Source organism: Juglans microcarpa x Juglans regia, chromosome 4S (assembly GCF_004785595.1).
Source record: "Juglans microcarpa x Juglans regia isolate MS1-56 chromosome 4S, Jm3101_v1.0, whole genome shotgun sequence".
NCBI lineage: Eukaryota > Viridiplantae > Streptophyta > Magnoliopsida > Fagales > Juglandaceae > Juglans > Juglans microcarpa x Juglans regia.
The window spans coordinates 9,074,146-9,087,688 of NC_054601.1; the positions used below are offsets into that span (position 1 = coordinate 9,074,146).

General features: G+C 38.5%; 1 protein-coding gene across 2 annotated transcripts; it reads right to left on the reverse strand.

The window, feature by feature from the left end:
• Positions 1-4,180: 4,180 nt before the first annotated feature.
• On the reverse strand, positions 4,181-12,975 carry LOC121263340. 2 transcript variants are annotated; one of them, XR_005940246.1, is made up of 3 exons: positions 12,507-12,813; positions 10,906-11,808; positions 4,181-4,780 (listed from the first exon to the last, which is right to left on the reverse strand). XR_005940246.1 is itself a non-coding variant. In XM_041166177.1 (2 exons), exons 1-2 carry the CDS (start codon positions 12,760-12,762, stop codon positions 10,982-10,984), a joined length of 1,083 nt encoding a protein of 360 aa, XP_041022111.1. In that variant the 5' UTR covers positions 12,763-12,975; the 3' UTR covers positions 10,730-10,981. The 2 variants fall into 2 exon arrangements, 1 of the variants encoding a protein (XP_041022111.1); XM_041166177.1 differs by lacking the exon at positions 4,181-4,780 and having other exon boundaries at positions 10,730-11,808; positions 12,507-12,975.
• Positions 12,976-13,543: the final 568 nt, after the last annotated feature.

Sequence of the window (13,543 nt, forward strand, 5' to 3'; positions counted from 1 at the left end):
GAAGCTTAGCTGGTGGCATCTTCTTCTATCTGCAAAGTTCGACCACAAAACAAAAGGCTGGCAAGAAGGCGCACGACCAAAAAGGCAAAAAAAGAAAAAGAAAGATCCACCGAACAAAGCAAAGTGATGGATGCTGACTTGGAGGTGAATTAGATTTGCCGGTTAGATATATGAGATTCTGAATCCAATGTTTTCATCCTGGAGTAAGCAACCTAGGAGTGTAAATTTAAACCGGAAAACTGGAAAATCAGTTCGGACCGGACCAGACCGGACCGGTTTTACCGGTTTTGAACTGGTCCGGTCCGGAACCGGTTTTTAAAATCTAAAAACCGGCCGGTTCCGGTCCGGTTCCTGTTCCAGGATTTTTTGGACCGGACCGGACCGATTGATTAAAAAAAATAAAAAATAATATTTTTATATATAAGTTTTATACAAAATATTTTATATATATTAAATATTAATATATATAAGTTTTATATATAATGTATAATTATAAATTTTTATGTGAAATTTTTATATATAATATATATAATTATATATATTCATATATGAAGTAATTTCTTGTTATAATTTATAAATTATTACATAAAATGTTAATATTAAATCACTAAAAGTTTATAACTAATACTAATATATAACTTATAACTATACCAATAGTCTAATATTAATACTATTATATAGTCTAATATATTAATAAAAGTATAAAACAATTGTTTTTAAATCAATTTTTTTTTATAAACAAATTTTTAATAACAAATTGTGAAACTTACATTTTAAAAAAAGGGGAAACCGGTAAAACCGGAAGTACCGGTTTAGGAGGATAACTGATGCGTAATCGGTTTTGAAAAATACAAAACCGGTACATACCGGTTCGATCCTAAATTTTATCCAAAACCGAACCGAACCGGACCGGTTACACCCCTAAAGCAACCCCTTAGGCTGCTTAGAATTCCACAATCTTTTTTCTTTTTCTTTTTTTAAATAGTAAGGGCAATGCTAAGATGCCGCCAACAGCATTTCCTTTAGTGTGTTTAGAATCTTATTATTATTATTTTTTATCATCTTTAATTATTAAAAAAAATATATAATTTTATTAAAAAAAATTTTATACACTACACCACTATCTTATTTTTATTAATAATTATTTTAAACGACCATAATTTTAAAAAATAATTATATACACCATAATTTTTAAAAAAATAACTTTTATTAATAGTTATTTCTTAATCATTAAAAAAAATTAAAACGACCGAGCGATGGCGATAACTTTGAGGCAGGAGGTATAGAACTGTTTTCCAAATCATAATCCACGTGTCGAAAAAACATAAGGCCCGCGTTACGTTTACGATTCCCATCAATTACCCACCGACCCACTTATTTATGGTACGTTGACCAAACTTATAAACGCATCAAAATGACTCAACGGAGAAAATTATTGATACGGCAACAATATGAATAAAGAAAACAGTACATATAAAGAAATGCCTTATCACTTTTAAAGAAATGTTAAACTTAAAAAAAAAATCATAAAAAAAAATTTATAAATTATCATGATGTATTAAATTAGTACTGATCATCTAGATTGGGTTTTTTCCAGGCCCGATCCGAAACTCGAAAAACCATATTCTGGTTCCGAGTTCCGACTCGGATCATAACGGATCTGAAACCCGGATTGCAAAACCCAAACCTATACGGTCTTGGTACGGGTTAGGGACCCGGATACCTGGTTTAAACCAGGTACCCGGGTCCTTTAAAAAAAAAACCTGTTGATTTGGTTAAACCCACGCCCTCGGACTCACTTCGACTCACTTCTCTCTCTCTCTCTCTCTCTCTCTCTCTCTAGCCTCTATCTCTCTCTTGTTGCGCTGCTGAGCAGAAACCCTAGGTCCCTAGCCATCGCCATCGTGACCCCGTCGCCGCATCTCCTTCGCCGTCACCGCATCTCTCTTTAGTCTCTCGCTCTCTCTCTCTCATTGTGCTGTGGCAGAAGTAGAAACCCAAGGTCCCTAGCTGCCGCCATTGTGACCCCTTCTCCACATCTCCTTCGTCGTTGCCGCATCTGTTTGTCGTTGAGATAGGTCGTGCGGTGGTGAATGGATGCTTTGACCATCTGTTTGCTGGTGGCCCTTTTTTTTTAGAATGTTTGGAAACTTTTTTTTTTTTTAATCTATTTTGGGTATCGACTTGTTTATGGATTCGTTGATTCTCTATTTTAATGAATATGTTTGGTTGTTGGGAAAGTTAAAGGAAAAAAGCCCAAATTTGTTTACTTCGTCCTTTTCACTCTCTGTATGTATAAATAATGTACTCATCCATGCTCTGTTTGAGTCCAAGAGAAATTTCCATAAACCCCACAGCTTGAGTCTAGTGTATCTGGAATTCTTGATGGTCAAGTCGATGGCCTTTTAAGTTTAAAAAGCCTTCTTTCATCTTTGTGTTGATATTTACTAAAGGGTTTTATTAAAAAAAAAAAAAAAATTCCAGATACAATCCGGAACCCGGATTTCCAGGTTTTAAAAACTCGGATCCACCCAGGTTCAGGCCCGAGTCTGACCAGGACCAATCCGATCCGGGTTTCGACCCGGGTTTCAGTCCGAGTATACCCTGGTTCCCAGGTCGGAACCCGGATGAACACTTCTATATTAAATTATAAAATTACTTTTATTTAAACTTAATAATTTTAAATAAAGTATATATATTGGAAGCTTTACACATTTATTTTTATTTGTACAAATATTTCAGATAATATTTATAATATTTATTTTATATGTTTATGTTTTTCCTATTTAAAATCTTTAAATTTGGACAAAAATTTGACATTTATTTTAACAAAGTCACTTCTAAGCTGTCCAACCGTTTATTAGAGATAATCAACCCTCCTATTATCATCAGCCACGTTAGAAATCACACAAAAAATGGGTATAGATGCAGTCATACACGATTAGAAAGCTAGGTCACACAGCCCCTACCGTTCGAATCACACAACCCCTGCCTTTCGAAACTCATCTCACCTAGACCCTGCCATCTCTTCCGTCGGAATCGAAAATCACTGCTCCTTGCAAGGGGTCGGTCATCTCTTCCATCCATTTGCACCGCCACCCAAGAGCTTTGGAAGTTCAACTGCCACCATCTCGGTCTGACAGATTTCAACCCATTCTCGTCAAAAAATCACTGCTCACTACATGTAAGAAATTATTTTGAATACAACCTGCGAAATCACTTTCAAAATATTGGTTGCTCTGGACCTTGCATTGAATCCATCCCTTGCTTCTCAACTACACAGATTTTGCACCACCGTCGCACCACTATCGCCCACACAGTTGTTCATGGCTGACAATATTGACCTTGGTGTTGCCCTGGTATTTTTGGAATGCAATATTTGAAAATCTAATGCTACAAAACAAGTTCTAATAATAATGCTTACTTGCTTAGTTAATCACATATTTTAATTAATGATTTTTTAATGTTATGGTTTTGTATGGAATGAACAAATTTCTTCTTTTAATAATGAAAAACTTGAGGCTGAAAGTGTACACGTTCAATGTAATGTGAATGTTGTGGATGTGGTGAATGTTGAAGATGGTATAAATGTTGAAGATGGAGTCAATGTGAGTAGTGATCATTTGAAGCCATTCATTGGTATGTTATTTGACGATGTGGAAGACGCGCAAACATTTTATAAGGCATATGCAAGACGAAAATGTTTTACAATTCGGACGAATCATACTCAGTTGCCGAAAGATGATAAAAAAAACTATGTGCAGTATACTATGTTTGCACAAGGGAAGGATTTCGATGGGTAAATCGAAAAGAAAAAGAACGAACAATTCATGAACCTGCTGAAACAGAAATTGGATGTAAAGCTTTGATGGGTCTAAAAAAAAAAGATGGTAAAAAGTGGATAGTCAACAAGTTTGTGGTTTGACATAACCATATTCTACTTATACCGAGAAGTACTAGTTTCTTTCGTGGATATAGAAGAGTTACTAAAGTCTAAAAATAACTTATAATGACTTTGAATGAGTCCGGTGTACCGATATTTCTTCATTAAACATCTCAGCCAAACCTACTTGATTCGAGTGAAAAACAGAATTTCAAAACATCGTTGCATCGACGTTAATTACTAGTTACCCAAACAAATTCTCAAGAGAGCACAAGTTCAATGCAAAACTTTGTATGATAAGAAACAACGGGTCCCAGCACGATGTACTGAACACCATACAAAAAATGAACCTTTAACACACTCATCTAAATGCCTTCTATTGGACCTTGAACTTTGTCCTCCATTACACAATATCAGAGCAAGAAATTAGGGCAAAATACCCGCAACAAATCCATTCTACCATACCAATCCTCACTGCAGAACCCAACCTTCAAAATGTTAAGACCTCAGTAAAAGCTCACAAAAAGTAGTACAACCTTCCAAATATTAATCCACAAAATCGTCTATTATCAACGAGTATGTAAAATCAGCTTATTTCTTCGGATGGAAATAACACAGTCAAAATTTTGAAGAGAGAAGCAATTGCTTAATCGAAGAAACTGGAAAATGTTCTAGTCTGAAGAAGTGAACGATGTGAAGAGAGAATCAAAGAAGAAGAATTCTCAGAAATAAGAAAAATGGAACCATTCGGTGAATATGTCACTAGGTTTCTGGATCTGTCGCGAGATGAGGGTTGTCCGTCTCCTTGCCACGGTTGCGAGAGGGGGCTGTGCAATTCGCTGCCACCGTTGTGAAAGGTGTCCCTGGCGATGAGTCGGGGGTCACACCATAGGGAACCTGGAAATTCAAATGCTAGACATGAATGTTCAAATAATCGGGTGAAGTGCATCCCCCAACTCCTTTATGAGGCGAATGGAAAGATGCAACATATAATAAAATGACATTTACCCTTTTTGTCTCGACTTTGAGGGCGATTTCGTATGGCATCTATCGCTGGCCCTACAACTTTGGTGGTGAGGCAGGGGGTTACAAGAGGGGGTTCTGACCAAAAAACGTCGGAGAAGGTGGAGATCCGATTGGGTGGTTCGTCTGGTTCTGGGTTCGTGGATGTGGTTGTGGTGCGACCTCAAATGCTTTCTAAGGTGGAAATCTCTTTTAGGGAGGCGCGATATGCAAATGGGGAGATGTTTTTTCTTTTCTCCAGGACTGAAATAAAGTAATCAGCAGAACCTTTTAGATTTTTAGTGGTGTTAAAATTCTTGGGTAGGCGTCCCTCACTAGATCACGTTCGTGGTTTCATCAAGAATCGATGGAATTTGCGCTCCATGCCTGTTGTTGGGCAGTTGAAGAATCCCAGAAATATTTTTGTTCGGCTGAAAAATGAAGAGGATTTCATATCCGTTGTGGCCCATGGGAACTCAGATCTTGTGGGGGTTCCGTATCACATTACCCATTGGACGCCTAATTTTGTAGAGGAGGAAGATTCCCCTTTTGTTCCGGTCTGGGTTACCTTGCCTGGGTTGCCACCAAATTTCTTTCATGAGTCGATGTTGAGGACAATTGGTGGGGGTTTTGGAAAATGTTTGAAGAGGGATAATGCAACAGCATGCGTAACTAGGCCGGAGGTAGCGCGAATATGTGTTGAAATTGATGTGTCTAAGCCGGTGAAGAAGTATTTTTGGTTGGGTGCTCCGGGGCTTACAACCAGCCATTACCAGGAGGTAGTATTTGATTCGTTGCCTCTGTTTTGCGCACTGTGTCGTAAGCAGGGACATCAAGAGAGTACATGCAATAGGAGAGAACGTCCAAAGCAGATGGACTCTGGGGTTGGAGCGGAGTAGACGGGGTTAGAGATAAGGTTAAGCAAACTTGGAAGAGAGTTGGGGTGAAGGATGCTGAGGAAACCTTAAATATAAGGCAGGAGGAAAACTCGAAGAAGGAAGCAGGTGATGAAGGAATTTGTTCGGAATCACGTCGAGCAGAAATACTGAAGAGTATCAGTGTTTGTAGGCAGTTGCTAGAGACTGAGTCATTCGATGTTCTTTATGTGGGTCCTGGGGGGGGGGGGGGGGGAGGTGGTGACTAAAAGTCAATTTCAGTTGGCCGATGATGGGGGTATTAATGTGGTTGAAGGTGGTGGTGCGGCTAACTCTATAGAAGTTGGTAGGCGTAAAGATTCAGGTAGTTGGTTTCAAATTTCTGAAAAGGATTCAGTCACTAATTCAGTTCCTTAGTGTTTGGAGAGTGCATGTTTGTCTCCAAGAAGCTCGTTGAGAGTGGTAGATGAGGCACTTGAGTTTGAGCTTGCTCGTTTGGCTACTGGGGGGTAATGCAGAGTGTAGGTGGTATGAATAGATGGTGTTCTCTATCTGAGGGAGAACCAGATGATAAATTTGAGGAGTTGGAGAGTAAATGTTTCGAATTAGATTCGGAATTGAATATTCCTTTGAAGAAGTTAAGGGGTGTGAAAAAGAAAGATACATCGATTGTTTTGGGATGGAGAACTCGGTCCAAAAAATTTATTTAATTCCTTATGCAGATTCTTTTATGGAATATTAGGAGAATTCTTTCGTCAAAAAGTAGGCTTCGACATATTTTGAATGAAAGTAGACCTTCTGTGGTGACTCTTTTAGAACCTTTTCTTGTAGCTAATAAAGGTCGATAGTGGGCGAGGTGGTTACAATTGCCTAATTTTCTAAATAATGTTGATGTATGGGTAAAATCTAGCTTTTTTGGGAAGCTGGTTTGGATTTTGAATTAATTTATGTTTCTGATCAAGTTTTTCTGGGTGGTTTGTGTGTGGAAGTGTGCAGGTGCTGGTTACTTTTGTGTATGCGAGCTGTTTTCAGATCAAGCGACAGGAGCTTTGGGATTACTTAGGAAGTCTTGATGCGGGTCAAAGGCCATTTTTTGTTGGGGGTGATTTTAATATTGTGCGTTGTGATTCTGAAAAAGTGGGGGGTTTGTTGCGAGGTCCTCGGGCTAAAGCGGAATTTAATGCTTGTATTCAAGACTGTGGGTTTATTGAGCTTCCGTCAGGTGGTCAGAAATTCTCTTGGTGTAATGGTAGACTTGGAGGAGAAGGATTTGGGCAAGGCTAGATAAGGCGTTGGTGAACTCGTCTTTTCTTAATTCTTTTCCAGATGTGTTTTTGGAGTACTTGCCTCGATCATCATCGGATCATTGTCCTATGTTGATTCAGTTAACAAGGGAAAGGAGAGGTGGCGTAAAGTATTTTCATTTCTAACGTATGTGAGGTACGCATGAAGGTTTTTTACTATTGGTGAATGAGTGTTGGAGCCAAGAGGTGGAGGGATGTGCTATGGTGAGGGTGAGTCAGAAGTTAAAATGTTTAAAGAAAATTTTGAGGAAGTGGAATATTGAATCTTTTGGGCGAGTTGAACTGGAAATTAAAAATCTTGAGGCTCGGTTGGTAGAGTTGGAAGATTTAGTGAGAACGGATTTTTCTCAGTCTCAGGAAAATGAACTATTGATGTGCAAGCGGCATCTTCTATGGTTGCAGCGTGAGGAGATTTTGGGTTGCCAAAAATCTCGTATCAAGTGGTTGTCAGAGGGTGATGGTAACTCAGGTTTTTTTCATGCTTCCTTGCGCGTTAAAAAAAAAAAAAAGAATAAGTTGATTGAACATATGGAGCTTGATGAGGGGTTGTGTTGGAGTCGGCGGAAAAGGTCCATGAAGCGGCGGTTAATTTTTTCCACAATCTATTGACAGCTTCTTCGGTTGAGTGGGATGAGGAGATCTTTGGTCTTATCACATCTGTGGTTTCTGAGGTTCAAAATGCTAGTTTGTGTGCTACACCCACATTAGATGAAGTCAAAGCGGCATTGTGGTCAATTCCTCAAGATAGTAGCCCCGGTCCTGATGGGTTCTCGGCAAGTTTTTTTATTCTTGCTTGGGAAATAGTGAAGAATGATTTATTTGATATGGCGAAGGAGTTTTTTGCAGGTATTCCTTTATCTAATTTTTTTGGAGCTACTAATATTGTGTTGATTCCAAAGGTTGATGCACCAAGGGGGTTTGGACAATTTCGGCCTATTAGCTTGTGTTCGGTTGTTTATAAAATCATGACTAAAATCATGATTTTTAGACTGGCTCCTATTATTGGAGGTATTATCTCGTTGGAACAAGCTGCTTTTATTCGTGGTAGAAGTATTTTTGATAATATGTCTATTGCACAAGAACTTGTATATGGGATGAATCGGAAGACTAGAGAGGGGAATGTCATGATGAAAATTGATATGGCAAAAGCGTACGACCGAGTTAGTTGGCGGTTTTTTATGGAAGTATTGCGCAGGTTGGGCTTCTCAGAAAAGTGGAGATCGCTGATTTTTAATGTTATTTCCTCACCTATGTTTTCAATTATGATGAATGGAAGTTCCAAAGGTTTTTTTAAGCCGTCACGTGGGATTCGCCAAAGGGATCCCCTTTCACCATATTTATTTATTTTATCTGAAGAGTTGTTGTCGCGGATGCTTCACAAAGAATTTATTTTGGGGAAAGTTAAGTATTTTAATCCGAATGGGGGAATCCAGATATAATGCTGATGATCTTTTGATTTTTGCTAATGGTGGAAAAGCATCTATTTGTAACTTGATGAGGGTGATTAGCAAGTATGAAAGCTTATCGCGACAGTTTGTGAGTCCAAGTAAGTCTTCTATTTTTTTCTCCTCTAATATTCCTATGGATAAGAAATACAGCTTCTACGTATCTCGGGGTTTGTGGAAGGTGCTTGGCCATGTGTTTATTTGGGTATGCCCTTATATGTAGGGAGGATGACTTTACGTATGTTTGAGCCTTTGTTGGTGAAATTTAAAAAAAAATTGGCTGGTTGGAAGAGTAGGTTACTTTCATTCGGTGGTAAAATTGTCCTTATAAAGCATGTTCTGAATAGCATGCCTATTCATTTATTGTCTGTGCTAAATTTGTGAAAGGAATATATGCAAAGCTTAAGTCAATTTTTGCAAATTTCCTTTGAGGGTCGAGCATAGAAGTTAAAAAGCGTAAGTGGGTTTCGTGGAGCCACGTTTGTTTGCCGATTGAGGAGGGTGGATGGGGAATTCAGGATCTTTCTGAGATTCAAAAATATTTGTTTATAAAGTTTACATGTAAATTAATTAGTGGTGGTTCTATTTGGTCGGAATTTTTTACTTCTAAGTATGTTGGAAATGAGCATATTTTTAAAACGACTATGGTAGTACCGAAGGGTTCCCGATTCTGGAATGGGGGTTGTGCAAGTCTTGCCTTTGATGTTTAGCAATTCCAGATGATTGGTTAGAGAAGGATCTTTAAATTTTTGGCTTGATAATTGGCTTGGAGATGGTCCTATTGTTGATCAGTTACCTATTGTGGGAGAGCCCAATTTACAGGTTCAGCAAGTATGGGATGGGGCTATGTGGAATTATGGGTGGTTGTGGCAAATTGTGGATGAGGAAATAATAGAGAAAATTCATCAATCACGAATGCGTATTCGTGAGGGGAAGGATGTGCTGGTTTGGAAGCATTTGACTAATGGTCTTTTTTCCACAAAATCGGCTTGGCAGCTTGTTAGATCTCATGGTTTTATTTGTAATTGGCAGAAGTGGCTATGGCAAGACCATGTGCCAAAGAATATGTCATTTTTATGTTGGAGAGCACGTCAAAATGCCATTCCGGCGGATGATTCTATTCAACAACTTGGTATTTCTCTTGCCTTTAAATGTCATTGTTTGTCAAATAAGATTGAGTCATTGGATCATGTTCTTTGTGATGGAGAGGGTCCAAGGAAGGTTTGGGATTTTTTCGCGGCTATTTTTGGTATTCATCTACCTTCTACGCGGACTTGGGTTGGGGTTGTTAATATTTGGTGGAGTCGTGCTTCTTATTGCTTACAAGTTCGTTGGCTTCGTTGTATTATTCCTATTCTTATTTCTAGGCTCTTTGGAGAGCTAGATGTGCGGCTCGTATGGAGGATGTGAAATATGATTGGAGGGGAATTATTCGCATAGTCAAAGGGTTGGTCATTAGTTTGTCCATGTTGATGTGAAAATTCAAGAGTTTGGGTTCAATTGATAAACATCAATTGATAAACGAGTTTTGGGTGAGCTTAATTGTCCATTGGTGCCGGTTGTTGAGCGAAGGCCAAAATTGATTTCTTGGTCTTCGCCGGAAGTGGTCAAAATTAAGCTTAATGTGGATGGGGGTTCAATTGGGAACCCAGATGTATCTGGTGGTGGAGGTGTTGTTCGGAATGCAAATGGTCGGGTACTTGGGGGATTTGCACATTGTTATGGGCATGCTACGAACACCATTGTTGAGTGTCGTGCTTTACTAGATGGGTTACGTCTATATCAACAGTAGGGTTGAGGGATTTGGTGGTGGAGTCGGATTCTAGGGTTGTTATTGGTTGGTTCATCTCGGGGTCTGTAACTATTAGTATTTGTGAGATTTTTGAGAGGAAGCTCAGTCTATTATTTCTACCTTTAATATTCAGTTTGTTCATGTATTTAAGAAGCAAATATGACAGCAGATTTTTTGGCAAAATTTAGTTTTAATTGTGGGAATTGAGATTTCTTGAGTGAGGAGTACGGGTTACGGAGGTCTAGGGGTCTTATTAGAACGGATAGGTTGGGTATTCCGTATGTTAGACGTTAAGTTTTGTTGGGACATTGTTGGTGATTCTTTGATGTAATTAAGGTTGTTCCTCCACCATAAGTGAGAGTTTTTAATAAAAGTGGGGAGGGGTCATTCCTGAATATGTGACTCCAACTCTTAAAAAAAAAAAATGGGTGAAGTGCAGTCACACCATCACTAACTTGAGAAGGGTACATGGCAGAACACTATTGACAGGCTATTTTTAATGGGTTATAAGCCCAACCAGTCAAAGGTTTTTTCAAAAAGTATACATAACGCCGATTTCATCATAAAATAAAATGAAATTCCATTCATTATAATCCTCCGTTACCTGCTAGAGGACTTGTTGCTCTCATATCTCTCTCCCCTTTCTTATTTCGCAGAAAATAGAGAAACCACACAGAACATTATCTGTTTGCTGGTGGTCGATATCCAGGTCCGCGAGGATACCTGTTGCTCATAGTATCACGATGATGAAATGTCTGGCCATGGCCCTTTTGTGTTACATTTACGCGAGCTGGGTATGGAGATTCAGTAGAGTTAGGCCTAAATTCTTCTCCACGTCGATGATGGCCATTAGGAGGAGGATTTTGAGGATAGCCGGGTGATTCAGGCATACTTGTGTGTCGAACTGGAAAAAGCCCGGGGCCATCATGTCTAGGAGGAGCATTTGGGCGAAAACCACCCTGACTATGAGAATTTACTGAGACTACTGGATCAATACGTGGGGCTTTCTTAAACTGGTTGGGTTCTGTACGTTCCCGTTGGTAAGGATAATCATTGTTTTTACTCTCTTGAGTTGAAGCTGGCACGCTTGAGGCCCATGACGTGCTTGACTGATTTGTGGCTTTTCGACCATTCTTCCCCTTACTTTTGTTATCACCAGCCCTTGCACTACTGGAAGGCCTTTGATTTCCAGAAGAATGGGTTTCAGAACTGCTAGTAGAGTTATGATGACCATTAGCGAACTGTGATGATTCACCACTCAAAAGTGGGTGTCCTCCGGCAGAGAGGCTAGTCCAAAGCCACACAGTCTTCGCTGCAGCAATCAGGGGTGCGGATGCTTTTTGCGGCTGCGCTAGAAGTATGTTATACCTCCTCATGCGCAGTTGATGGAGCGCATTAGAGAAATCTCTGTCTCCCGAAATTAGCATAAAGTTTGCAGGGGCAGGGTTGTCTACTGCCCAGAACAGCATATCGACTAATATCTTCTTGTCACTAGCATCTTTCACACCTGTAACATACCTTGACGTGTCAATGAGAACAAATACACATTCAAACATCGTCACAAATTCACAATCTTACCTAGCCTCGTTTAGATTCAGAGAGTTTCATATCATATCATATCATCTCATCTCATCTCATTATTATAATTTTTTAAAATTTTCATACAAAATATAATAAACAATTCAATTTTTTTGAATCTCAGAATAATAATAATATTAAAAAATAATATTTTAAAAATATTTTATTCAACTTTTATCTAAAATCATCTAATATCATCTCACTACCGTCCGCAATTGATGCCTAATAATTAAAATTAGTTTCACATAAATAACAATAATACTTGATCGTCTATGACTTCAACCCTCATTGGGCACAAGATCAAAAAACAATTTCTTACACATGTTATCAACAAAATAAAAAATCGTTGAAAAAGAAAAGAATCGATAACAAAGAGGCAGAAATGCTCAAGTTTTACATAATTGGCACCGGATAAACCAGGCGGGTATTTGATTTTGAACTCAAAAAGCAGAAATAAACCAAATTCTCACAACAAAAGTTAGTCGAGAGAAATGAAAAGTCGATGCGACACTGGGAAAATCCAGATCGTAAATGATTTGAAGGACGACCGTCCTCCTCCACAATCAGAATTAGAATGGTGGAAGAGGATACGCAACATATTTTAAGGTGGATGGAGGAAAGGAGTACCGGCTGGGACGTGGTTGAGGGCGATGCCGGTGCTGGAGAGGGCTTGTTGGACAGATGCAGGGATCCCGTTGGTGTCGCCATAGGTGTAGATGGAGACGGGACCACAGTAATTCATCTTGGCAAGCGCGGAGCTGATGTTCTGGGCAATCGCGTGCGCGTCGCTGCCCTTGGGAACTGAGCAGTTCTCTATGTCCCACCACACCGACGTCTTGGCCCTGACGTACTGCACCTCCGCCAACGCTGGGGACGACAGCATTGAGCCGAGTCCGCCTCCGTTTAAATCTCCGACCAATCTCGACGTGGGTCAGGAAGAGAAAATACACTAGAATTGCTCACTTCGAGAAAAAAGACGAGGATAGAAAAGAAAATAGGTTTTTGATTCAGATTTTGATCGATACAAATGCCTCCCTCTACCACATATATAGTAAGAGCATCCTCAATGGATGTCATAAAATAAATATTCATGTAAAATATAAAGAAAATTGATCAAAAGTTTCTTCCAAAAACAGTGCAAGCCCGAGATGGTCCCCGATATCAGCATTTTTTTTTTCATTCATTTTCTATATTTTTCAACATTCATAATATTATTAAAAATACTATTTTATCCTACCCCAATCGGACCCAAATCTCGATGAGAGTGCTTTTCTTCTTCCAATGGATGTTGTCTACTTTTCTTCTTCTTTCCGTGTGTTTGGTACCTTTACAGATTCTTCCCATAAATTTGCAGATTCTAACCGTTTATTATTCTCTTTATTTCTTTATTTTTTTAATTTTTATTTTTATTTAATAGTTAAGAAAGTAATTATTAATAAAATTATATTTTTTAAATTTTTTTCTTAATGATTAAGAATATTAAAAAAATACTTAAAAAAATAAAATTTTAAATATATTGTAGAATAATAAATAAGTGATAAAAAATAATAAGCCTAGAAAAAGAGTTTGTCCCAAGCTCAGCCTAGTTTGAGATTACGGAAAAGTCTTAAAAAGTTATTAAATGGTCTTAAAAATTCTTTGGTAAAAAAATTAAATAGTTTGGA

Bases quoted from the DNA above. Each gene is read 5' to 3' on its own strand.
- LOC121263340 (XM_041166177.1), bottom strand. From the start codon at position 12,762: ATGCTGTCGTCCCCAGCGTTGGCGGAGGTGCAGTACGTCAGGGCCAAG. The intron at 11,809-12,506 runs GTACTCCTTTCC...GGTATGTTACAG, and splicing joins CCTCAACCACGTCCCAGCCG to GTGTGAAAGATGCTAGTGAC.